A 27,148-nucleotide genomic window follows, 5' to 3' on the forward strand; every position below is an offset into this window, starting at 1 on the left:
GAAGTTGGGGGGGGGGGGGGGGGGGGGGTTTGAAAGAGAGGTGAAAGGAGAATGGAAAAGCAACGATACAAGGGAAGCTGCAACAGTGTTGAAATGGGGTGGCAGAAAAGAAGGAATGTCACGTGGGAAAGCGAAAGTGTATTTTCATTCTGAAAATGACCTGATAAATCCATTTGAGAATCCTGGCTCTATACTAAACCTAAGCACCTTTCTGCTAGAAGACCCATGCCATAATAAATGAGTAACAACAAATCCATAGTACTTACTAAGCAGCAATAAAAATGGAATAACTGATAAGCAAGTGTCAACTGAATAAAAATGTAGAATTTACAAGTTGAGATATATATATATATTTAACATTTCTAAGATGTTTTAATGAGAAAAAAAGCAAGAAAAAATGGTAAAATGTATAAAGAATCAGGTGCTTTTCTTTTCTTGGGTTTAATCAATTCATACTGTAGAGAATGTATGACCATTGGTTTACATGGCATTATGCAGATGGATGACCTCATCTTTGAGGAGCTATGGGAGCAAATGAAATTGCTTTTGATTAAGAGGAAGGTAGACATAGAGAGGAACAGACAGAAATGCAAAGATAGGAGATAGAAGCCCTGGGATAAAGATGGAATTATTGAAGGGACTCTACAGAAGGATAATGGATAAAAGAAATGGACTTGATCCTGGTCATCACAGTCAATATCATGGGCAAAATAAATGAAGGAAAGACTAAAGAAAAGACATTTTAGTTAAATGTGCTGCAAGGAGAACTGATGTTGCCAGAAAAGAAATAGATGTCTTGTCACTTGAGGATATTGAAAACTATTTTTTAAAAAAATATGGATGAATTTGAGAGTAGTCTTGCACTAGAAAATGTGTCCTATCTATGATTAGCAGCCAATGGTAATCTTCTCTAAGTCTACAATCATAAGCTCATATAAAACTTAAGATTTAGAGAAATTAGGACAAGTCGTCTGATGGAGTTGGAATTGGAAATAAAGACAGAAAATGTGACTAGGAGGAGTGACTAAGACTGGCTAAACCCATAGAAACACAGAAACCAGGGCACTGGAAGACACTGTGAAAGGGAGCTAGTAATAAGAAATAGTGGGCTGACAGGAACTGAGACTGAAGTTGGGGGACTAAGTCATTTGGACTGACTAGACAAGAACAGGACTTAGTGGTTGAGAATAGAAGGAAAGATGGGGGACAGAACACAGACAGGGCAAGAAAGTCAGGTGAAGTCATCTCAAGTCTTTTGGAGGGAGAAATCTTGACAAGTAACTGGATATGCAGCATATGGATAGAGCATTATGAGCCAATATCTGGAGACGTCTGATTAACAAGGATATTAGCTGTAAGAAGTTAAAATTAGAGGCTGGAATTATGACTGGATATAAATAGAAACTTGTATTGAAAGATGAGACAAAAAAAGAGGCAACAAAGAGATTATAAAATTTGGAAATGGTTATTAGGACTGATACAAAGGCCAGAGACAAGGAAGAAACATGAATGAGAAAGCTTGATGAAGACACTGTTAAAAGTGATACAGGTTGCAAGAAAAATGAAAGGAAGATTCTGTGCCCAAGAGCATGAAATGTATCCCAAGATTGTCTGTCTTTATCTCCACAAGTATCTGTAAAACCCCCACAGCAAAATGGTCATTCCTTAGACTGCACTGCTCATAAGGTATTACAGTTTATCAGTTACTTTGTTAGCTTTATCACTGTGAATCTAAAGATTCAAGTCCTTAAGGTTGTCAGATGTCATGTCACAGTGAAACTTCTTTGTAGTTTACTGTTAAAAAGAAAACCCTAGAAAATGGTTACCTAGGACGTTATTCAAATGGTTAAGCAAAACACTCAACTGTTAGGAAATGCTAAAATTAAGATTTAACATATGAAAGAAATTGAGATGATCATTCACACCTCTTCTGTAAAGCATGATGTCTAATGATGAAAGTATTATATATAAACCAGGTATTATACAAAGCATGAGAACATACACTGAGCACCGAAGATAAAAAAATATTGGATAGATATCCACTTATTCAACTACATCCTTGTCCCCTGCACTGAATGAGACAGGGTACTGTGAAAAATACAGTATCTAATCATATAATTAAAGATTATATCATGATGCATACACAAAGACGGTTGAACAAAGGTGCGGAAGACAACCTTAATTCTACCATTTCCTAATTTTGGAATGCTTGACTTTACAGCCTTGATAATAGCCTTTTCCAATAAAATTTTTGATCTCATAAGAAATATCATCACACATTTCCACATGCTTTTGTCCAAGATTTATACAACAGAAATGGAACTGTGCACACACGCTTCACAGAACCACCAAAAGTTCCTTTTCAATGTGGAGGTCCTTCAGATAGCTATCTTTCAAACACAAATATAGCAAGAAACAATCAAGGACTATCATTTGCTGAGATTATTGAACTGATTTTGCTTGTTGAAAAGTTGATTAAACAAGTTTCGAACCAACACAGAAAACAATTTAGGTTAGGTTTTCAGGCAAATGACTGAAGCTGTATCTAAGCAATTTTTATTAATGTGGAGGGCAGCTGCAGGGTAGCTTTCCCCTAGTACTTAGGCAGCAAAATGCACACGCTAGGTTCTTGGTGTGGGGAAAGTTAAATCATAATTTCCTTCTCACTATTCCTCAGTAGCCTTCAAAGGCCTTACAGGTAACTTCATATGGGACTATGCAGTCAGTGTGCTGAGTAGCAGTTGTCTTCTTTCTCTATTCCTGTATCTGCTCAACATCTCCATTTTCTGCCTTGTCCTTTCTGGGAGGGAAAAAGATGGCCCTGGAAGCTTTTATGTTCATGGCAGCTGAGTGGCTCTTCTTCTTACATCAGGAAAGCATAGTCTGAAGCCACTTAGCATTACACTTAACTGTACTGTTAATATGAGCCTACAGAAGAGATAGAGAACTAGAAAAAGGCAAGAAGAAACAGTCGGTGGGAAGGGGCTTAGAAAGCATAAGTTCATTTTGCTAAGGGACAGGGAGAGTAAGGTAACATACTCATTTGGAGAAAGGCTGATAGTGTGCTAGAAGATAAAAAGAATATTTGCAGCAGAATAAGGAACTGAGGTATGAAATTTTGATTGATGGACAAAAGGAACAAAATGTGCACTAAAGAATGCGACTGAAAGAGTGGAGTAGGACAGGAAAGTTTTGAGGACAGGCAAAGTGCAAAGGGTCTCTTGGAACACAGACATTGGGGAAAAAAAAAAAGATAGGCCTGAGAATTCATGGGAACTGAATAGGGTGAGAAGACTTAGCAGAAAATGATGGAGCTGGTTTCAGAAGCAGCTGGAATGATGGCATGTAGAAATTGCAAATTAATTGGAGAAAAGCAGAAAAGGTAGAGGATGAGGCAATTGCTAGAAGATAGGAAAGAAATGAAGAAGACATTGGAGAAATGGAGAAACAAAATAGCAGCCTGAGAGAGAGAAAATTTGGTTAAGCTTCCTGTTCTTATCAGGATAGTTTTGGACAGAAGCACAAAACAATGTGGGAGTGATTTGGGAAAATGAAGACATGACAGGGACACCATATGAAAAGAATGGTCAATGGGGAAGACAGTGCAGAAGTAGAATATATTTAGAGGAGTTCAGATAATGCATAAAGGGAGTGGTGTTTAAAGGGAATGAAGATGAATGTACAGGACTTGGCAGGGAAAATATTGGGAGACAGAAAATTGAGAATGTAGGATTTATAGAGGAAAAGAAAAATTAATAATGTAGGCAGACAAATACATGGTAAGTAACCAGATGGGGAAGAAAAAGTCAGTGGAAATAAGAAAGTAAGAGCGGCAGTAAATGTCATTGTTCTAGTGCTTAGTAAGAGGTCTGGTAACAAAACAGTATATAAAAGTCAAACATTATCTTTGTATGGTACCTTTTTGTGTGGGATGAGGGGGTCTTGGGAAACCGGATTGGGAGCTAGGCATAGGCATCTAGTGAACCTACAATATGTATGGAGAAGAGGATAATCTGCTTTATTATTATTTTAAACAGAAGCAAGAAAGAAAACATTTAAAACCAGTGCCTACACCAGTTCCTAATAACTTAGTATCTGTTTGTATCTGTTAAAAAATACAAGACCCATAACTGGGTTATTTATTATGATTATTTGTTAGCATTTTATGGATATTTCAGCAAACTGTTATCTACCCAGTATTTAAAAAAACCGAAGCCCAACCCTAAAATATCCTGTATTGCTTCTTTTTATAGTCTCATATTCAAATTTCTTTTTATTATCTCTCCCATTTTACAAAAGACTTTACATGAACTAAAAGTGAATCTGAATGATGCTACATGATGAAAAATAGAACAGAACATAACCCCCTTATTGACAAATGCAATTATCTTTTATACTTAAATTAGTCGTATTCCTTACTCACAAAAGTGATAGTTAAAAATATCGACATTAAATATAACTTCAAGTTGACAAGCATCCTTTTATTTATAATTAATAGTAGATAAAAATCTTTATTTTAAATGCTGTTTTTCTTGCAAAACATTTTCTTAAATGCTGAAATTACACTCGGTATTTCAATTATTTCACTTCCCCACAGAATGCTGCAGCTTTCCTACTTTTGTTTGCTTAGTTATAGAACTGCACAGCATGCTTAATACAGTAAGTTGAAAAAAAATTAATGATTGTGGATAAAGAGACTATTGACCCAGACAAGCTTTGATACTGAGATACAGGTATATTTTTGAGAGGAATAAGAAAGGCATAAGTATTTCCCTAGTAAGTATTTTTTCCCAGAACCTGAAACATGAGAGAGAGAGTATTATATTCTTTATTATGGAATATATCGTATAGTCTAGATAATAATTCTTCTATAGTGCATACTAGAGTACAAAAAATATCATTTACAGATAAAATGTAAGGACATAATTGAAATTTTGCAAAGTTGGAAAGCCATGGTCTTTGTTGCCCCAGTGAAAATTCAAAAAAGTGTTGGAAAAATCCCAGTTTCACCCACTGGAAAGCTTTTGTAGAGTTTTGCAACTAAATTCTCCAAGGACCTCTTCTGTACTGAGCATGCTTTATCCCAGTGCTGCAGGAATGAAGCAGTTCTTTCCCTGCAACTCTTTCTCCTCACTCCTGAAACAACTGCTGTGCTAAATATTGAAATAAGAACAGAGTGCTCTCAGTGCTTCCCTCCCCGATATCCAGGCAGATGCAGAAGAAGAAACAGAATGTGTACTGAGAGCAGTAGGGAACGTGAGCTCGATGGGGAGGTGGGGGGAAGCAGAGAATACAGACAGAGATGTGGTACCAAACAGGAAAGGCTGGTAACGGGGAATGTCAGTGCAGCTCTCAAAATGACTGGACAAGAGGAGGAGGCAACAGGAAGGGTCGGACAGAGACGGGGGCTGGGGGTCACTGAGAGAGAAAGAGCTTGTAATTAAAGAAATAATCAGGGTGGCATGAAACTGAGTTCAGACAAGAACGCTGGAAGAATGTGAAGTTAGGAAAAAAGAAACACAATGTAATGTAGAGCAAGGGAAGAGTGAGGTTAGCCATTGACAAAAGCTGGAATTGGACTGAGGAAGAAGAAACTAGGAGGAACTGGGACAGAGACACAGGGATACATGCTACATAGAGAAGGGAGTTTCTGGTGAAAAGGAATCCTCCTTCCAATGTTGGAAGTGAACACAAAGAGTCCTGACACCTAGCATTACTCGCCTGATATTAACTATTTCTTGAACTATTTCTGAAACCTGTCACCCTATAACAGCTGATCCACAATGACAACAAGCTCCCACAGTTACATTTGTGCTGTAGGGTTACATATTGTGGTAGATCTCAAGTTCTGAACAGTTGTATGATGATTAAGCTGAATATATGAAACTATCAGAAATGACAACTCTGTTTCTTGCTTCTTTTTCCGTTTCCTTTAAAAACCCCCCTGTTTTAATTATATGTTAAGACTGCAAAGTAGAGACAGGAAATGTCAGAATTAAGGTTGCCTTTGCAACGTGATCCAATATCACGATCAGAATATATCATGGTCCAGTCTTCAATTAAATAATCATCTGTGGATTTTTTCTCTAACCGGCACCACCTTGGACAGATGAATCAAGGAAAGGTCATCATTACTGAGAATGTTGCCTATAAGTCCTTGATTTCATTTGTTGCAGAAATGGAAATATATGAAATGAGCGTAAGTAGGCAGAGGATAGCTGGAAAAGAATGGATAATCATGGTTAAAAAGCTATTCCTATGTAGTTTGGGATAAGTCCTTTAGAATACATACTTCCAAAATACTCAGTAATTATGTGTTGCTCATATTATAAATATCCAGCTTGGTATCTCAGCCCATAAGCAAAACTGAATTCAACAGGAGTAGTGATGTGAATACATTTGCCAAAAATGCAAAGTATCCTGAAAAATTAGGTCCTCGATACTTGAAAGTTAAGCAATTTGTCATCTTAATCTGTCTGTGACTCCATTTCCCAGCTTTCAAATTGGAATACTCCAAACTTCACTTCCTTGCAGGAATTCTCTGAAGATAAAGTAATTAATGTTTGCAAAATGCTCAGGCACTGCAGTGACTAGTGTAACAGAATGGCCTCCCAAGAAATTAGAGGTCTGTCTTTGCACCAAACAAAATAACAAAACGACTGGATTATAACAAAATGACATAATGACTGGATTCCTAATAAATTAATTATGTCAAATGATGCTTTGAATAAGGCATACATTTGATGGGAAGGAAAGCAGGATTCTGGAATAACAAACCTCATAACATGTACCCACTTCCCAGGCAACGTTTAATCTGGCATATTCCAACTTCTGAGTTATTGACTTTGCAGACATAACTTGCTTTAAATCTAAATGGTTTTGTTTATATACATGTATTTGTCTTTCATAAGAACTTATTGCCTCTTTTGTATTTGTTTATATGCTCAATACATTAAAAGCTTGTTGACTTTTTATTCTGTTGTTACAGCCTCCTTGTGGCACACCAGTAACAACTCTTTAGGATTTAGAAAATGTGATTAAATAACACACAGATGTCAAATGATACTGTTAAGATGATTGACTTCGAAATGCAAAATAAAGGCAATTGAGAGCGATTACTGGAGCTAATCATTTTAGGCTTGCCTCTGAAAAATGCTCCTTCATTTACAATTGAAAACAAATGCTATTTTTACTGTTTAGTATTCACGTAGGTAGATTTAGCCTGTTGACTAGAGAAGACATTATAACATAAATACTATCTTAAAAATTTACTCTTTACTAATATCTTGCTGTTTGCAATATATATATATATACATTTAGATTCACAGGGGAAGTTAATATGGCTCTCTTTAGTATTTCATGTATAAATTTACTCAGCAGATTTGTTTTATTAAAATGTAAATAATGGGATATGGTAAATGAAAAATCCAAGAAGGGAATAAACAGATTATTTATCGTTAATGCTCAGAGTAGCTTATTGAAACACACCTTTCGGTAACTGCCACTGAATATTAGCTACGAAATTCTCATCACGCTTTGAATGTTACCCACTAGGTTTACCCATTTGTATAGTTAAAAGGCTCAAAATGTTTCAAATATACCTTTAAAACGATTGTTATCTCAAATCTAACTATACATATTCACAAAAACTGCATTCAGTATGTCTGAGATTCAACCCAATATTGCTTCAAATTAATTATTCTTCTTTAATTGCTCTGTATAAACAGAAATGACCTATTAATTTAAAGAAAATCTATCAGCACTGAATGTATTCTCTCTTATAAACAAGCAAGATGAACTTGACCTTGTTTGAACTTGTTTTGATGTGGCCCAGATGGTAGGCTACATGCTTGAATAGCAGTCTAAAGCTGAGGAAAAACTCATATAGCAAGATCTAGATTTATAGCCTTTTGCAAATTCCTACCTTGTATTGTCCTTTCAGCATCTGTTCTGCCCCCGCTGCGGTCAGCTTCTATCTCTGGGGTCAGAGAGTCTAGAAACATGGAAAGGTAAGACTGACACATATTTCATTTGATTCTTATAGCCCTTTTTACAACCTGTTACTCCAATGCTGAATTACAATACAATCAACCTTTGTCAGTTTTTTTAATGTTGAACAATGACTGGAGGCCAGGACAATTTTTTGTTAGACTAGGAAGATTAATGAGCAATAGATTTTTCAAGCATAAAGGGGGGGGAGAAAAAGAAGAAGAAAAAAAATTGACTTCTCAAGCTAATAATATAAAATTGTCCTAGTTTGAACATTCTCTCCAGTGAGTTTATTTGCACATACTATATAAAGTAACAAAACAATAAAGAGAGAGGCATCACTTGAATGAAGGAAAGAAAAAAGATTTTCTTTCTTTTCCCTTCCATTATGTTACAAATTTTCAATGTAACAAGCTTCTTTTCGCACTTAAATTGGAAGTTAATGACACAGAGGCAAAAATTGGCTTCTTACCATTTAGGACCCTGAGACTATCTGTTGAAGCTGCCTGTTTCAGTGTCTGTTCTGCTTGCTCCCGTCGTTTAGTCTCAAATTCAAGTGCTTCCTGTAATTTCCTCTTTGCCTTCTTTTCCTTCTTTAGCCTTTTCTGAATTATTGCTAGGAAAAAAGAAAATCAGTGTACTCAGATTTGGATCTGAAACTTTGCTACAGGATTACCTATTAAGAGTCCCGAGAAATGCTACAACTGCAACAGTTCATATAAATTGATTAATTGCATAATACCAATTTAAATTACTTGAAATTTGCTGGAATCACACTGGAATATTCTGAAAGCTACTGTTCTATACCATGGTATTGAAAACTGTAGATGATATTCAGCTATAGCATATATTATTTTTATGAACAGATGAGAAACTGTGAATGTCCAAATAAGAAAACCTTGGTACCAGCAAGCAAATGTACTTTTTTGCATCACCTGATGTAGATAAGCCTCCGTCTCTGGACGTGAGGTGTTTTCTCGGGATTAAGTCCACCATTTTGCTACTGCCCTTAGCACACAAGCTAGTATAGACATAGTGAAGAAGTTCTCACCTGCCTGCAGCTTCTCTCCCACGAGAGGGAGATCTGGCTGCCCGGGTGCCCGGGCTGCGGGGGGGGCTCAGCCCCCCCCCCCGCCCCCGCTGTGGTCCTCACTCCTTCGGGAAAGGCCCTGAGCTTTCTAGCTCCTCTCCAAGCTGCTGCTTCCTGCAAGCCATCCAACCTCTTGGTGCCTGGTCCCTTCCCCGGATTTATTTCTTGTCCACATTTCCCTTTGTCTTCCCCTTTTCTCTTTCTTGCTCTCTGTTGGGTCCTGTCCCATCAGCCAACTAACCCTGAAGAATGAACTCACGGCAAATCCTTTATGGTGCTGGAACCCCCAGCCAAGTAAATATTACTTAGCTTTGTCAAATGCGAGGGAAAATATTAAGAAAGGAAGGAGTATTTTAAAATTAAGCATTAGAAGGCCCTAATTTAGAAAAATGTTTTCCTTGTATCTCTTCAGTTCAAATTTTACAAGGAAAAGTATCGTAAGAGCAGGATGAAACCTCATCACAACTTTCTTTTCCATGTTACCAGTGACTCACAACAACAAAATAACACTTGCATGACCCCTAACTGAAGGAACATATCACAGGTCACATTCCTGATGGAAAAAGACAATGTGAACTAAATTTCCTACTCAATAAAAGCCAAAGCGAGTCTCTAAAGAAATCATGTAAAGTTGCAGAGCATATCATTATCTCCCCCACCACGCCCCAAGCCTTCTTACATAGCACATTTAGGGTTTTCAGGAATGTGCATGTAAGAAGCTTATTTCTCATAAGATCTTCCGGGATAACCTTTTCCTGGAGAGTCTGTTATTTTGACACTAACTAAACAATTATCTACTGAACTACTCACTAAAGAATTCTTTACACACGCTAAAAGAATTATCCTTACCAAAACCAGATACTAGGTGATACTAGGTTTGACTGCCAAGATCTACCTAGACCTGCATCTCACTCCAAAGTAACCTCTGGTACCTGCCTAGGGATGAATGCTGGGAAAGGTAAAAATATACTTCCACCAGTTCATACTCCCCATTTCCAGTAGCCTGTGATGGTGGTATCTTTCACAAAATGCAAATAATGAAACTTTTAAAGGGAATCATCACTGTTATTACTATTTAATTTATATGTTAAGAATAACCACTTTTGGGGTGATCTTGGATATTTGTGTTGCTATACAGAACTGTTCAGACACAAAATTAATATAAGCACATACCCTACAGTCAGAATAGCTACATAATTTACATGCAAGACTTTGGAATTTTGGTCCTTTCTCATTTTGTATAGTACCAACTACTTTACAGGCTAATTAGCTTATACTATCGAAGAACATCTAGTATCTATACAAAGGCTAAACTAAATACATTTTGAATCATTGCACGGTTTTAATGTTTTCATTATAAGTACTTTGAAAGTGATTGCAATAAATGAGAAGGAAACATATGTTGCTTTCTGAATTAAAATGTCATCATGGCTGACACATTGTAGATGTGACTACAGCAGTCAGAGCCAGAATTAGCAAGCCCTTACTGTGTAGCTGCTCACAGAAGAGATATTATCCTACTTTCACCAGTTGATCAGACACATCCTACAGCCTTAGGAATCACTAATTGGAGTATTTACAAAGAAGGAAGGAGACAGTACAGTAAATAAGCAGCTCTGTAGAACATACAGTAGCAGCAGTGAATTTAATGTTCCAAAAACCGGCAAAAATGTTCAGATGTGGACACTAAAGAAAAAGATATTTGACTTGTGTTAACACAACAAGCAAAAGATAGATGTTGCCTAATGCTGAAGATCCCATTCACCTAATGGGTTTTGACCTGTATGTGACACAGTGACTTGTCTTTCTACGCTTTAGCTTTCAAGTGTATTTCAGTTTTTTCATATGGTAACTCTTAACAGGGATAAGGCACACTTCTCCCATCTTGCTCAAGCTTCCATTAAGACATGTGAAACTTTCTTTAAGACATGACACTTGCTGTCTGGAAAACTAATAGTAGCTAAAGCCTCCTATGTATTTTTCTACCTTTAATTGAAAGATAAATTCTCACAATAATTACAATCTAGCCTTATTTTTTCTCTCCTACTTGGATCTGTTCATTTTAAAGAATAATCCATTACTTTTCTTTCTTTTGTACAGACCATTGCGTACCACCATTAAGTGTTCAAATCCATTCCTCTTTGGTCTGATTCTTCTACAAGTGCAGTATCATCATTAGAGGGACACATATAAAAAAGCAGGTAATGCATGATGCTGAAAATAACACTGTCAATTATTTCAGTACCAAAATAAGGGACTATCCCATGCTCTTTCCTGACATACAGCTTTGAGTGAAATTCATTTTGCATAATTTTAACTGCTGAAAGCGTAAGTGCCTAGTCCAGCCTAGTCAACTCTATTCCCTCTGGAGTTGGGAAGAGAAAGAAGTCTTCATGGTGTAATTGACCCCACCTACCTGACTGAGAACAGGACATACGAATCTCTTTCTTTATTGACGAGAAAGGGAACTTATATTAACTTAAATGAGGTGCTTAACTTTTACATGGCAAAACTCAAGTAAGGTCAGTTGGGTCCCCCCCCAACCTTTTCTATTGTGCATGTGACTGCCTAACTCGAAAAGGGAATATATATTTGAGCAGTTGTGACACACAGAGGTAGAAGGATGTGAAGAATAACGAAGCTCTTTTACAAAACTATTTTTAAAGTGTAAGTAGTGAATTGTACTGAGCAAAATAGGGCAGTTGTGAACAAAGGCATGATTCATTGCACAGCTGTGATAATTGTTAATAGTAATTGACTTTAAAATGTATTCTCAAAAGTTAAAAAAGGGAAATTAATGATGTGACAGTCCTACCCTTTAATGGGTCAAGGCATGAAATGGGATTATATTGTGTACTTAGTGCTAGCATGTTTGTTAAACGTATAATGATACTGCTTGTGAATCCAAGTGTTCTCAGGATTCCCTACTTAGCTAGTTCTCAGAAAATTAAACTGGACAAGAAGAGAGTTATAACTGTAGCCCTGCAAAAATACATATCTGACTTGTCATGGTCTGTGTTAAACAGCAAGTGAGCCCCAGAGGTTAACTGTCCCTTGCAAAGTAATTAGACACTATTAAAGGGCAAGACACACATATACAGAAAAATAGACCCATAAAGAAAGATGGGGACGTGCTCGTAATGCAAATAGTTAATGCAAATCACTGTAAACTGCTTTACCTTTACTATCAATGAAATTATTTAAAAATCTTTAACATGTATATGCTTTACAGTGGGCTGATGTTAATGTTTGAAATGCTACTAATGCTACTGCCTTATCAAGAAGAACCTTAACTGTTCCTTCTACAAACTCGTGTTTGATCTACTATGCAGGATAAAGGGCTTATACATTACCTTTATCTTTATATTTATTACATACGGTTTGCTTAAATATGCAATATATGATCCTAGCACATAAGAACAGAGACAAGAGTTCCTACGGCCTTACGGATTCTTAAATTTTATACAAATTGTCTTTGTATTAAGTAGCTATCCTTTTTCATAATGATCACAACCTGCCTAAGTCCATAACAGCACCTATGGCATTCATAATTGTGTTGTATATTACTGATGTAATAAGTAATGTTCAAGAAAAACGTTGGGAAAAAGGAAGTTCTAAATCTCATGAAGATCCTATGCAGAAACAGGCAGGTTGTAAAACCTCCTGCATTGCAGTCAGCCTGGACATAACATGAGGTAAAGGGGAAAAGTTTTGATCAAACACAGGTGTTTGACAAAAAATTAGGTTTCCTAAGGAAATAAATTACAAGGCGTTTATGTCTGCTTAATTAAGATACCTCTGTTCTTCTGCTCCACAGCCAACTGTTTTTCAAGTGTTTCCCTCAGTTCTCGTTCCCTGAAGAGCTCCATCTTCAGCTCTGTCTTTTCCAGTTGGACCTGTTTCTCTTGAGCTCTGGCATTGTCTATAGCAACCTTTAGTAGACCCTGTTCAAAGATAAAGTTGGATAAGGTTTGAAAAATGTTAGAACACCTGACATAATAACTAACTTCTGCTATTTGTCCTTGATTATTCATGTGAGATTTTACAAATGAAATAATCCTGTTGCTGGGTCAAGGCCTCCCAATTATCAACAGGAAATTTTTACTGGAGTTAATTTTAACAGGTGGGCAAAAATCCATAAAAAGCCGGGAGTCAAATTTTCCCAGAAAACGCAAACTCACCTTTGACTGTGTATATAAATAATGGGAAAAAGTTATAGGGATAGGTTTATTCTTTGTAAGAGATAAAAGAGAAAAGCCTACATCAGGCACTTGCCTGTGACCTAAACAAAAAGCTGTCCCGTTAAAAAGAATTGGCAGTCTCACAATCACATCATCCACAGTATGGCAAATTCAGTCTCTAGTACAACTCAAGCCAATGGAAATTACCAAAGGGAGAAAGGCTCTTTTAAAGGCTTGCCATTTTGCTCCTTATTGTTGTTAATTATTATTACTTTCAAATATTTTCATATTTCACAGAGTTTCCAAGGAAGACAGGGTTATTGGGATGCTAAGCAGAGGACAGTCACAAAGCAGGAAGCTATCTCTGTTTTAAAAAGTCTGTTCCCTGACCTTGTGCAATTGTTACCTCACAGCAGAGAACAAAATACAATCATCTCTCAATTTCTTGACCTGGTATGGTTGAAATAAACTCTACCTTTTTTTGTTGTTATTGCATCAGGAGATTATGATTCAACCTATTCTAAACTTCTCTCGAGAATTTCAACTTCACAATTCCTTCTTTTTTGCAAGGAAACAGGAAGATCCCAGCACAGCTAATAACTAGATAGTTAGGACACTGAGATAGGGTATGAAAAAGAGGAGGAGAAATGAACTGAAATAAATGAACATGGGAAGAGGAAAGATTTCCATTTTCCAGAAGCCTGGACATCAGGCTCTTAGGTCTTACACCTGAATCTCTCCCCTTAAAGCTATCATAATAAAGTAGATAATTAAGCATGGATATGCATATATGAACATCCATGGATATGAACCTAACTTTTCTGTATCCTAGGCAAGTCTCCTGACAACTTAACTATAGAGATAATTTGACCCAACAGAGATTTAATTACTGATATAAAGCAAAACAATGCCAACAAGAGAGATTGAAGAGTACTCCCCAATAGCTCTGCTAGAAAAGCATTCAGCTAACAGATAAAATGTTCACACTCAAGACCCGGGTTCAGAACAACCACATTACAGACAAGAAATCATGTCCCCCAACTCCCAAGTAAGCTTCCTCACCCCTCAGGCACGCTTCCTAAATTGGATTCTGGGTTGCATGTTTTTTTCACTAAAATTGTTTGAAATATCTCCCAAAAGGAATGGAAAAAGAAGCCAGCATGATGATACTTGAGAAATGGAAACAGTATTTTTCATGAGTGTCAGTCTGCACATTTATCCCACTAGTCTTCCCAATGTCAATGCCTGCTTTGAAACTTGTGTCCTTCAAACTCCTCTTTTAAGTCTGTTTTCAGAGCCTGTTATTTTCAGTACTCCTAATCCTCATTCTTAACTAAATTGTTGCCTCAAGTGTTGTCTCATTCAGAGCTTAATGCTTTGCAGCTCTATTACACTTCAGTCTATTAAAGTCCACAGGAACTGAAAGAACTCAACACCTTCTGACTGTAAGGCCCAGATGGTCACCAAAATGATATACAATACTTAAGTATAGAACCACATTTGAAAATACAATGTAACAATGGCAACACAACAAATGTGCTTACAAATATGTTTACAGTTTTAGCAGTTTTCTTTAAAAGAACCAATGCTATTCTAAAATAGGTAAAACACAAAGGTATTTTGTGTTGAATGTTAAACCTGGAGGACTACTGAAGAAAACCACGTAATGTTAAATATAAAGCTCTACAGACATATGCAAAGTAAAATACAATTTGAAATATCTGTAAAGCCTTTCCAACCTATTTTTTAAAAGTTAATATCCACCTGAATACTGTTCCCTTTCCCCACCATATTCTCCTACATTTACAACCATCACAAACTATGTTTTCTATACGGGATGCATTTGAAATCGTAAGAAACTGAAGTAGGAGTTGTTTATAAGTACCTGCTTCTGACTTGCGCTTAAACTCTAGAAAATTTTAATCTCGTCCAATTCATCACTTACTGGAATATGTGATTCATCCAAATAACTAATAAACCAGATCAAGTGAAATTACATGAAAAGTATTTGTTGATGAAAAATGTATTGTCAAGTAGGTTTAAAGCTGCAAACACCCTCCTCCCGAATTCTTACAATCCATCTTGTTTAACAATAAAATCGAGCTGCTAAAGCAACTGCCATCTTTACTCAATTCAACTACATTCATGTACATGTTTCTTCTTCATCAGGAACAAACAATTAGTAACAAATGAAAGAGATCATTACATCAAGTGCCCTTTTAGATCACCCCAATTAAAACTTTAGTTTAGCTGTATTTTAATTCTAAGATACCAAATTCTAATTTTCTGCTCTGATTGCTCTTGTTGACTTATCTTTGAAAGATGTACTCTCAGTGCAAAGCCTAGAGATTATTTAGCAAGATGCCAATGTTGGCACCACTTAATGTGTTGATTGGTTGTATTATCAGTAGCAGTTTAAAATAAATTACTATTAAACTATTATTGTCCTTGGCTGACAAAACACAATATTTTGGTGTTCTTTAAATATGAAACAATCATTATGAATAAACATGGAGAATAACGCTAGAGTGTAACACTGATGTGTGTAATTTTATATTAAGAATTGCCGCAAAATACGAAGCTGCTAAAAGTGTATTACATTTTCTATTGAATTTCTACACCACACTCCCTCCCCCAACCTTTCCTTTTTTTATACTCGCTGCTAACGTAGCTAATGGTAATACATTACCTATTGCTGCTGATTATGTCTGAAAAATATTAGCTTTTTGGAGCCAAGACCCACTAGGGACTACTTATAAGCTACACAAAATTAAGTTTCATTTTTAGAAGTTAAATCAGTGCACATCAGTAGGCGTCCAATGTGAAGAAAAATCTGCACTAGAGCCAAACTGATGCATATGCAAAAGTGCTGTTGCTGCCAATGACAGCTCTAATGCAAAAATACTGGAAACGTTCAATATCTCCCTGTATTCAATGCAGAAGGGGGTGAGAAAAACAACTAAAAAGTACAGCATCTAAAAATCATCAGTGCCCCTTGGAACAGGAATAGCAATTTCAGAGTTGCATGAAATTCTATTAATTCTCCCAGTGGATCAGCTGTAAAAGATTATACAAAATACAGTATGTCCAACTTGTATTTGCTATGGCTAATCCTCTAACCTGATATTAAATCAATATGCTGCCAATGACAATGGGAAATGCAGTGCATCACAGGACATTAACAAAAAGAAAATATTTCCCTTTAGGGAAGGTCAGATGTTATGGAGGCTGGATAATGATAATTGTAGCAAACATGCTCAGGTTCCAGATTTGTTTTTAATACAGTATGGCTCTATCTGGAGCCAGGCTTTAAACATGGCATGCCATTCATCCCCTCTGTGTCACTGTTAATAAATTTTTTTTATTTCAACGTAATGTCAAAAATGGACATTTTTCCCCTGGAGATTTATAGGTCATTAAGATTTGGTTTGTTTACTTTAATGCACTTGTTTTAATATTTTCCACCGATAAATTCTTCAGAAATGTCCCAAATAAAAAGTTAAGTTGATATATGGTTGATGTTTCTTCCTATTCTCAAACGTATTCAAAAACACCATCACGTTAGGGCAGTCTACTGATCCTATAGAAATCAAACACATATCAAACCTCAACTCAGGTTTAAAGTCAGTATTACCCATCATTATTTTTCAAAAATGCAAATAATGTATTTTCTATTTTGAAAGGGGTGGAAAGGAAGGTATATAGAAGCTCTTTCTCTTTCTAGCTACATCTACAGTGTGTTCTGTCTAACATAATATAGTTAGCTACACAGTTATATATGACATCAAATGGCCTTACTAGCTAGTTCAGTAGTCTCTCTAGATCATATCCTGCTTCCAACAATCGCCCACAGTGAGTGAAAAAGGAAAACTAGAAGAACAAGGCATGCACACAGTGAAGCTTTCCTAGTCAAACCTCCCAGCTTCCAGAGACTTGTAGCTCAGGGGCTTCCTTTTGCAATAGTAGCTATTCGTGGTGAAAACACTTTCAAATAACGTTGTTTCTCTTTCAGTCAGGAAATTATATGTAATTTGTATGCTCTCATCATTAAAACTATCTAGTGAAAGGCTTGCAAAAAAAAAATCAATATATACATTTTTAGTTCACTTCATAGGTTAATTTTGAATATTTGCTATTTGTAACTGACTACTGACTTAGTAACATAAGCAAGGTAAGATAACACAGCTTGACTATCTCTACAGATGACTCCACAAAGACATTTTTGTAATATCTCAGACCGAATACCTCCATCACAGGTAAAGGCATATTACACAAGCATAAATGACCTTTTCCCATTAATACTTTCTGTGAAAAATAAAATAACTCTCTTGAATTTTATCAGAAGATAAATAAAGTAACATGAAGGAAAACTGTGATTTTTACTTTATGCACGGTTTGCAATATTTTTCTCTTGTGTATTTAGTCATAGATGGTAACAGTGCAGGAGACTCACAGCAATAAAGCCAGTAGTTTGCTTTGTTTTCATAGGGGAATTTAGTTTGTAATCATGCGTTTCTTTTATTAATATCAATGGGATACTTGCAACTTATTTTACATATCTCTTTAAAAATACTTAGCAACAAGAGTGTGTCAATACAGTACAGTCTTGATAGAAAAATATAGCTATCAGGGTGCAACTAATTCATCCCTTAGATATTAATGGAAATTCAGCTCAGGGACAGTAAAGATTCAGACTCTAAAAGCTTAAAAGAACACTACTGTTACCCAAGAATATTGCAGTATCATGAAAGGCTGTGGCTGTAACATACTTTGGCATAATTGGGCCATGACTCAAAAAGGTGAACTTAAGCAAGGGGTTTGGAAACATCTTTAGCTTTCTCACTAGTACCCACACAGCATTTTGCTGTGACCCACCTTCCATCACCCTTCATCCTCCCTGCAGCTGCACATAAGACTTCCAGCATTTAACTGGAAGAAATCAACAAATATACATTGGGAAGGAACAGACATATCACTTAATTTAAGCTCTCTGGGGAAATTTATTTTCTCTTCCTTTTAGATGTGCAGATATACATCTGAATAAGAAAATATGTCCCCAATCTCATTTATTTTCTACGTGTGTTTGTTTAATTATATTTTGTTACAGTTTATTATTTGCATTTCAGCAGTCCCCAGCAAGAAATAAACATCGGTTGTTCTGGGTACTGTATATTGTTATTATCTCCTCTTTAAATGTACAAATAATTAAACATTGTATTTTTGTTTCAATAAGTATTTACAGAGAAGTAAGAAAAACATATATATGATATACAAACCTAACTAGCAGCCCCTGCTGACAGTGATAGCAAACAGGCTTGTCTAACTTTTGCCTAAAATTACGAATGAGTGATTAGAGGCTATCCATTTAACTTCAGTATGGATGGAAGACACAGACTCATTTCTGTTTAGTGGCCAATTTTAAAGGATGACTCAGACTTAGACTGAGTCTAAGGAATTAAGTCAAGTTAGGCACCGAGTTCAATCACCTAAGCTCTTCAGCACCTGCAAGACTTTTAGCACATTTTGTTTTCAAATATCAAAAGTGTTTCGGAATTTTTGCTCACATACCCAAAAGCCCTGTCCCTATGGCAAGGTTTAGGATCCTCCTTACCCTGACAAAGGTCAAAATTAGAGCTCCTAGTGGCCACACAGTACACTAATGCTGTTCTATTTTAAACCAGGACAGGCTCTACAACCTCTTCTGGAGGCACCCAAGGTCTATATTACACAGGTCTTCCAGATCCTGCACCTCAGACAACCGAATATACACAAGGGGATCACAGCACAGATATGTACCGTCATGTCCATGCACATTGGTGTAGCCAGAGGCTGCTTGCCTACGTATTCATGTGACCATCATATCCCTAAAATATAGGAACCTCCACCACCACCATGTGGCAGGTCATGCATGCACTCCAGTCTCCTGACCAAATGAAGATGTACACTTGCATTTTAAAAGCAGACATATACCCTTTCTGTGAAAGGACACATCCGTATTTTCATCATTCATAACCCTGGGGAAAAAAGAACAGCGTTTACCAAAACCACTCATCTAGCCTTTGGCTAGATTTCTGCTATTTTCTGTTTCAAAAGCACCTTAGTACTGGAGGCAGGGAATGGACTGTAGGCCAGATCATCTTGTCCAGAACGTTAGATCTGCTCCATTGCTAGCATAGCTGCAACAAGAGAATGGTGAGGGATCTTACTGCTCCACCTCTCCTTTGAATCCACACTTCTGCACTGAAAGGGATGCAAAATTCATCTGGACCAAAGGAGAGCAAAGAGGAATTTACGCAGTGACAAGAGTCCTTCTGACTCATGTACTAAATGCATCATGGGTTTCAGGCAGTGCTTATGCATTTCTTAGCAAAGTCACAAATGATATTGCAAGCAGGCACGACAGTACAGAATTTCCTCTTTCCACAAATCCCATTAACGAGTTCAAACTTGTAGTCTAATACCTAAAACTCAGTTCTGAAAGCGTCAGTATCACAGTATCTAACTCATTTCTGGGCCTGGAGTAGCCCCCTCTCATTGCAGTAACTGCTAAATATGGAAACCATTTTAAATGGCACTGTGCTTGCAATAGGCTCATAGACTCTATTTTTTTTTTTTTTTTTGGTATGAAGTGCTTTTCTGATGTTGTCCTGATACAGATTAAATCTAGGGGGGGGTGGGGAATGCCTTGATGGTATATGAAAGGATTCCCAGAGATCTGTGGAAACCAGGTAATGTGACATGGGGACATACTGAAAAAATCCAAAAGGACTTATGTCCCACCTGTCTACCCTGAGAGATGATTTGCTGTGATGTGGAACCTCACGGTAAGGAGCAGTAAGTACAAAAGCACAATGAGAGAAGGCATAAAGAAGTCTCTGGTTTCTTTACAATGTTGCCTTTTATTTTAGCTCTTCACTCCAGGTAAGGCTAGGGTTTTTAAAAAAAAAAAAACAAAAAAACACAAAACCAATGACTGAATTTCACGTTCACATTTTCTGTAAAACAAAACTGAATGCATTCTTGGCAAATTAATCCTGGTCATTTATCCTGAAGTAGTGCAGCACTCTCATATTCAATCACAAGATTAGCTAACCTGTTGATGCTGAATGCTTTGCTCATTAAGTTGCTGTCTAGAGACATTGAGTGCACACATTTGTCAAAAAAATTACTAAGAACTTTCCTGTACATGCATGCACAGCTAAAACATTACATACTTTGCTAACTGTATTTCTTCCTTTAGAAAAAAATACATTCTTTACAGATTGCAGCACATCTGTTAGAAGAATGCTAGCTGTTGTAGAATTACTTTGGCTTATGATTTAAATCTTTAAGATCCTAAGTCTCAGAACCACAAAAAGCAATCACAAATATGCTCTTTCAGACCATGCAGATATAGCAATACTTAAGTAGCAGTACTTTTTCATTATTAGATCTCAAAACATCACCAATGAATAGATCATATACTTTTCATAAACCAACTCTGAAGTGCCATAAACTTTAATGAGATTGCCTAAGAAAGTCAAGTGAGCAGGATTTGGCCCTACTCTGTCATAACCTTTGCTATAATTGATTTTATATATTTGCAGGAATGAGCAGGGAAAAATATTGTGACAAATACATTAGAAGTTAGCAGCTGCACAGATGAGGCTTATCTGGAATGAGTACAATATGGCTGCATTATTTCCTGCACTATCATTGTGCTTCCGCATGCAACATACAACCGTATTGTTGCAAAAGTTGCATCTTGGGAACACATGATCGCTGAATTTGTGGACAAAAAAATTCTTCATTCTAATATGAAACACTAACATCTTGGCTCCAAGCTGCATGCTAGTGTATACCTTAAATAATATTTGAATCAGGCTGTATTGTACACCCAGGAGACATCGTGACTACTCAATAGGAAATCTGCAGAAAATTTGGTAGTACCCTTTGAAGTCTATTCTTTGAAGACAGTACTATAAGTGAAATGAGCTTATTTATAAACGAAGTGCTTTTTGTGAATGCTTTTATGGGAGACACATTTCAAATAGCTTTAAATATCATTTCTACCTTGGCACTCCAGCAACTTAAAATAACTATTTATTAAAGAAGTGTTTCTCTGCTTAGTAAATGAGATAAAGTTAAACAGTAAGATACATTTCATTAGCCTGTAATAAAAAGAGCATTTAAGACAAATGTTGTTAAACACACCAATGTAATTTTCATCGAATTCTCTGCTGTGGTTTAATATACAATCTGTATTTTTATGCACTGTATCTGACAGCTTCTAAATTCACTTGTTTGCTGTGGTTCCTTTAAAACCTAAATTACTAGAAAGTTTCAGTAAATTAGTTGATCCAAATAATCTTATGAACTGATTAAGCTAGAATGGTTATATTAATTTAGACAAATCTGCAACTGGCTCCTCTCCATCCCTTTAAGCTGATCTACAGAAAGGCCTACCTGGATGTTAGTCAGAAGGGTCTCTATGGAGGACAATCCATCAGGGAATAGAAAAGGAGATGGAAAACCCGGAGGTAGTGGTTGCCCATGCCCAGTTAGAGAAAGTTTGTCAAGGCTGTCTCTTGCGGTTGGTGTGGAGAGCGGGGTCTCATCTGTATGTGATTGAAACAAAAATATAGAACAAGTTACGCTTGTCTGTTTTTATTAGACCTCAGTAATGGCTTCCCTAGTGGTTTCCAGAACATTTATTGCAAATTGGTTCCTGCTATCAGGAGAAAATGCTTTCTGCTGAATTTTCTTTAATGAAAAAGCTGTGGAGATACAACAAGATAACATTAATGAGTAACTTTATAAGCCTTTTAAATGCAGTCTCTAATGAGACTGAGTTTACAGTGCCATAGAATCTTTTTAAAACAAATATTATCTCACATATACTTGTGATAATATATTCAGGCTGACTTTATGGGCACCTTCCCAATTATCTCATTTTAGTTTGTGTTCTATTTGGATTGACAATAGAATATTTTCTAGCATGACATATATTTTGTATATGAGAAGTATTTGAATATGAGGCTTCCCATACAATTAACCCTTCCTGCTCTTAATGGTTTCACTTACAGCTCAGAAGATTCTGCAACATCGAGAAAAACTACAGCTCCTTAATGCATTTTTAATCAAGAAAGTACACCTGATTCCCACAATTGAAACATGCTCTGAACAATACATGAAATTAACAGCATGGTTACAATCACTGGCCTAATTTTTTTAAGCATGGACATCTTCTAACAATTAGTGCTGAACTCCTTAGTGGGATCTTTGTAACAATCAGATCTGATCAGTTCTGACATCACAACGGGAAAAAACTCCCACAGCTTGAAGACTTGTAAGATTAAAGTTGCACAGATAATCTGTGAACGGATTATAAAGTAAGGGGGAAAAAAAAGAAGAAAAAAAAAAAGAAAAACTCCACAATTAATAGAAACTTCAATACCCTGGCTTTTTTTTTTTTTAATTTTTTGAAATATTTTTAGACTACTGTTGATACGATACAGAAATTTAGGTCAATTCCTTTGCACCAGATGTTAATCTGAATTCTTCAAAAGGAAAACTATCTATACATATATATAGATACATATATCTATACATACGCTTCTTAACAAGGGCTCAGTCATTAACTGACACATATTGATGTATCTCAACACAATACAAGGACATCAGAATGTACTCTTGGTATTATGCAGATCTCTGCACAGCTATTTGACTACAGAAGAGTTTGTCAGACTTGTTCTTTTCCATTTGGGCTTCGATCATTATAAGTTATATATGTTTTGGGGTATTTTAATTTCTTTTTCTTTCTGCATTTTATTTAATTATAGTTTCAATAATAGTTATATTTCTCTATTTATCCTATCATGTACATTAGGAATTGTGTGATATGAAAGTTCTGATCCTAGCTGCCTAAAAAGAGCTCTCTCTTTGACTGGGGTGCAGTACTTTCTTATGTGGACATAGTCTAGGACCACGAAAATCGAAATCTGTGGCAACGAAGGGTTAGAATGTAGGCTTTGATGACCCCAGGACCAGAAAAACCGTAACTCGAAGTCCCAGTTCATTCCAACAGTCCCCATCCACTGTTTCTCCAGAAGGAAGTAATCTCCATCAACCATGTTCGGGTGCAGATTTCTTGCCCCATCTCCTCACCAGCTCTGTTGTGCTGGCCAGTATTTACAGTGCTAGAGTAAAAGCCTCACCCACTATGTCCCTCCACAGAAATACCCAAACAGGCACTTGGACATCTGCTTGTGGGCTGGCCTTACTTAGCTCTTTCTATAGCCAGGGGAGAGGAGCAGACACCACTTTAAGGTACTAATCCACTGAACTATCACAGGCATCTACTGCAGGAGGAGACAAGACCTCCTCTAGACATGTCTGTTAAGAGAAGCCTAAGCTGACTAGCTCAGATGGAAAGATCTGCTTTTGGCGAGATCAGTCCTACCATGGAAGCTGTTCTTCCTACTTCACTGTGGCTCAGGCTGAGAGTAGCCTACACAAGGAGTAAGACTCCATTTCGTGTCCCCTATTTGTCACAGTTTGTGCCACAATTACTGCTTTCTCATCATCATTCAAAAGCTTACCAAGGTAAGCTTTGTGAAAGGAATTGATGTTGACCAAGGAAAGCTTCAGTCCATTCAGAGTCATAAAAGATTTTTTCAGCTGTATTTAAATTTTCCAGTCATGTCGCAAAGTGCTGAGAAACACTGCCTGTAGATTACGGAACCATTTCCTATCTACCTTACTGAGATTCAAAGCAGGTTCTGAAAAATGTACTCTCTAGTTGTATCCTCTGCCCTCATGCTACCCCACAGCAACATGGATATCTCTGTAGTCATTCTGTACTATCATACTAAAATTTGGCCCTAAATATGATTTTTTTCTTTTCTTCCCAACTCTTAAAATATTACAGAAATATTCACCACTTCATTAGAAAAAATAAATTAGGTATTCCTGGGTATTGCAAACTAACTTACTGTTCTCAGATCATACTGCTAGTTCTCCTTCTCAAATCCTATTCTAGTGTGAAAAATCATTACTAAGTGCCTTTTTCCAAACTGCTGTCAGAATTGTTATGCTTTCCTCAACAGAAAGAAACAACCCAAAACTTAAACAAAACTGGTTAGACAATGGATTGATAAACACTACACAATATTATTGCATAGCTGAAAGCTTTTTTTTCCTCTGCTGGAAGTGGGGCTTGCCCAAATGACTCCTACCCAACATTAAAAAAAAATTTAAAAAGTTAAAAATTACAAACCCTCCTCTGTGTTACGTCACTGAGTTTTTTGGCTAAAGACTTCTTTAGATCAGTGGTTCCAGTGAAGGTATTGGACTTGCATGGTATAGCAAGAAACGAGTTTAATCACTAGTATGGATGGTGGAGTTGTGTCATATAAATTAGAAAGTAAACTAAAAAAAGACATCATTTGCCTCCAGGTTTGTCAGAGAAATGAACCAATGACCTCTCATACTTCCTAAGAAAACTTAGAATCTTACTAATATTTTAAGTCTTAAATTGTCAAAATATTTTAAAACATACTAGATAAAATTGACCCACTTAAAAATTCCATAAGCCTTAATTAGCTTAAAAACTATGCTCTTCCATGCAATTGTTGAGACACAGAAAGCTCCTAACACAGGTCTTGTCATAGAATTTAACCATGGGATGAAATTTTTTAACTGTATTACTACTTTAAAATTAAATATACGTTAAGTTTGATGTACTCTGTGCATGCTCAAAATATGTTGTGAAGTTTGCAAAGATTTTCCTAACAATGTGTGGCATGCTTTTCCAATAGGCAAGGTAACTCAGAAAAGGTTAGAATGGTATGAACTCAAAATAACATCTAAACTCATGTTATAATAAATAACAGAAACAAATTTACACTGAAGGGTAAGACTAGAGAGCTGAACTTAGTATGAACTTATTTTAATGAAACTTCAGCGCAGAAAAAAAAGTCAGACTAATGTGACTTTGTTTTCTTGATGTCCCATGTGAAATAAACTTTGAGTGTGAGTATGTTTGAAACAGAGCAAATGTACATATTATACACAGGAAGCATGGATATTTGTGGATGTGAGATAAGCGATGATTGAGGGAATCTTGAAGAAATGCATTTTTAAGAAAAACCACATTGTAAACACCGCCAATTAAAACATACCGCCTTAGTAGCAAAATAATACGACCTCTTGCCATTAAAGCATTTAAAAATCTTCCATTCCTGCAGAAGTCCTCTTTTCTCAATACGATGAGATATCTTTGTTTCCAAATAACGATTAGCCTAACATCTTTTAAACTGTTGCAAAGGAACTACTAATGTTCCTCTTAACCTATCAGCAGAGCAATGCTGCAAAAATGATGAGCCCTTGCTGGGAAACAGAGATTTGGCATTTTCAGTCTAAACGCATCAAAGGAAGCATTTGAAGACAAGTCAGGGCAAGAGGGGCAAGAGGGTCAATCTACAACTCCATTGTCGGAGCTGGGAGCACAACAGTGTAAAGAAAGGGGAAAAAAAGAAAGAACAAGGCAGAACAAAGAAGTGTCCAAGCCTGCTTTGGCTTGTGCTGGGAACGGAGATGTTATAAATTAACAAATAAACAAGGAAAGGACAAGCTGTTACCCAAGCCTCTACAGTATCTGAGCAGAGATGAATATGTGCCTTGACATATGAACTAAATCACCATAACAGGCAAGTCTGAATGTGACACATATCTTTAACATACTTGTAAATGCTACATCCACTCTATCCATTGTTCCTCAATTTCCAAAATTCACCTGTTTCTGTTCAAACCAGATTTTATCTGCAAACAGCAGCTGGTTTGGGCCAAATACAACGAACATTTTTCACTGTGTTTGGTTTGTTGCCATTCTATTTTTTTCTTTCACCAGATAACATAGAAACAGACATCCTGGAAGCTGTGACAGCTATTTATACAATAATAGATGAATGGAGGTAGCCATTCTCTTGTCTTTGTTCCTAAAAGCAAGTAGGATAAGTTCAGACCGGTCACCAATCAAACTGGAGAATATTGGTATTGCCAGGATTTGAATGCAAGCAATAATAGCTGGCTCCAAAAAATACTATGCAGATTACTGCCCTTCTGTAATCATTTAATGGTTTTTTGTAATGCATCTTGATGCTTTTTTGTTCTCTGTAAAATACTTCATGTGTATTTTAATAAAACAGCCTTATTTTTACCATTTGAATGATGAAAGAAGATCCTGTTTTCACTTTTTACTATCATAAATCTGGTGCATACCTTTTTGTGGAAACAATTTATTCCATTTGGCTTAATATGATTTTGGTTTATGTTGTCAAACACCCTTTACTACAAAGTTTTATATTTCATCTTCCTCAAAGTTAGTGGTTGCAGGTGTGACAAGCTCTTCTATTTTAATTCATCTGTGTCATGGTTTAACCCCAGCCAGCAACTAAGCACCATGCAGCCACTCACTCACTTCCCCCTGACTGAGATAAGAAGTTTAATAGAACAGAAAGGAAAAAACTAATAATGATGATAATAATAACAATAATAAAATTACAATAGTAATAATAAAAGGACCGGAATATACAAAACAAGTGATGCACAATGCAATTGCTCACCACTTGCTGGCTGATGCCCAGTCAGTTCCCGAGCAGCGATCCTCCCAGTCAACTCCCCCCAGTTTATATACTGGGCATGACATCACATGGTATGGAATACCCCGTTGGTCAGTTGGGGTCAGCTGCCCTGGCTGTGTCCCCTCCCAACTCCTTGTGCCCCTCCAGCCTTCTTGCCGGCTGGGCATGAGAAGCTGAAAAATCTTTCACTTAGTCTAAACACTACTTAGCAACAACTGAAAACATCAGTGTGTTATCAACATTCTTCTCATACTGAACCCAAAACA

The 27,148-nt window shown here is 36.6% G+C and overlaps 1 protein-coding gene across 1 annotated transcript in view; it reads right to left on the reverse strand.

Annotated features, from left to right (window-relative positions):
* The window catches only part of DACH1 (dachshund family transcription factor 1), a 219,333-nt gene that overhangs the window by 26,399 nt on the left and 165,786 nt on the right, over positions 1 to 27,148 (reverse strand). The window contains exons 7-10 of the mRNA XM_010575249.1: positions 21,706 to 21,857; positions 12,876 to 13,023; positions 8,462 to 8,605; positions 7,925 to 7,993 (exon numbers count right to left, since the gene is read on the reverse strand). Coding sequence (XP_010573551.1) covers positions 7,925 to 7,993; positions 8,462 to 8,605; positions 12,876 to 13,023; positions 21,706 to 21,857 — 513 coding nt within the window. The remainder of the gene's footprint in view (positions 1 to 7,924; positions 7,994 to 8,461; positions 8,606 to 12,875; positions 13,024 to 21,705; positions 21,858 to 27,148) is intronic.

This window comes from Haliaeetus leucocephalus, unplaced genomic scaffold, assembly GCF_000737465.1.
Source record: "Haliaeetus leucocephalus isolate CR32 unplaced genomic scaffold, Haliaeetus_leucocephalus-4.0 Scaffold462, whole genome shotgun sequence".
Taxonomy (NCBI): domain Eukaryota; kingdom Metazoa; phylum Chordata; class Aves; order Accipitriformes; family Accipitridae; genus Haliaeetus; species Haliaeetus leucocephalus.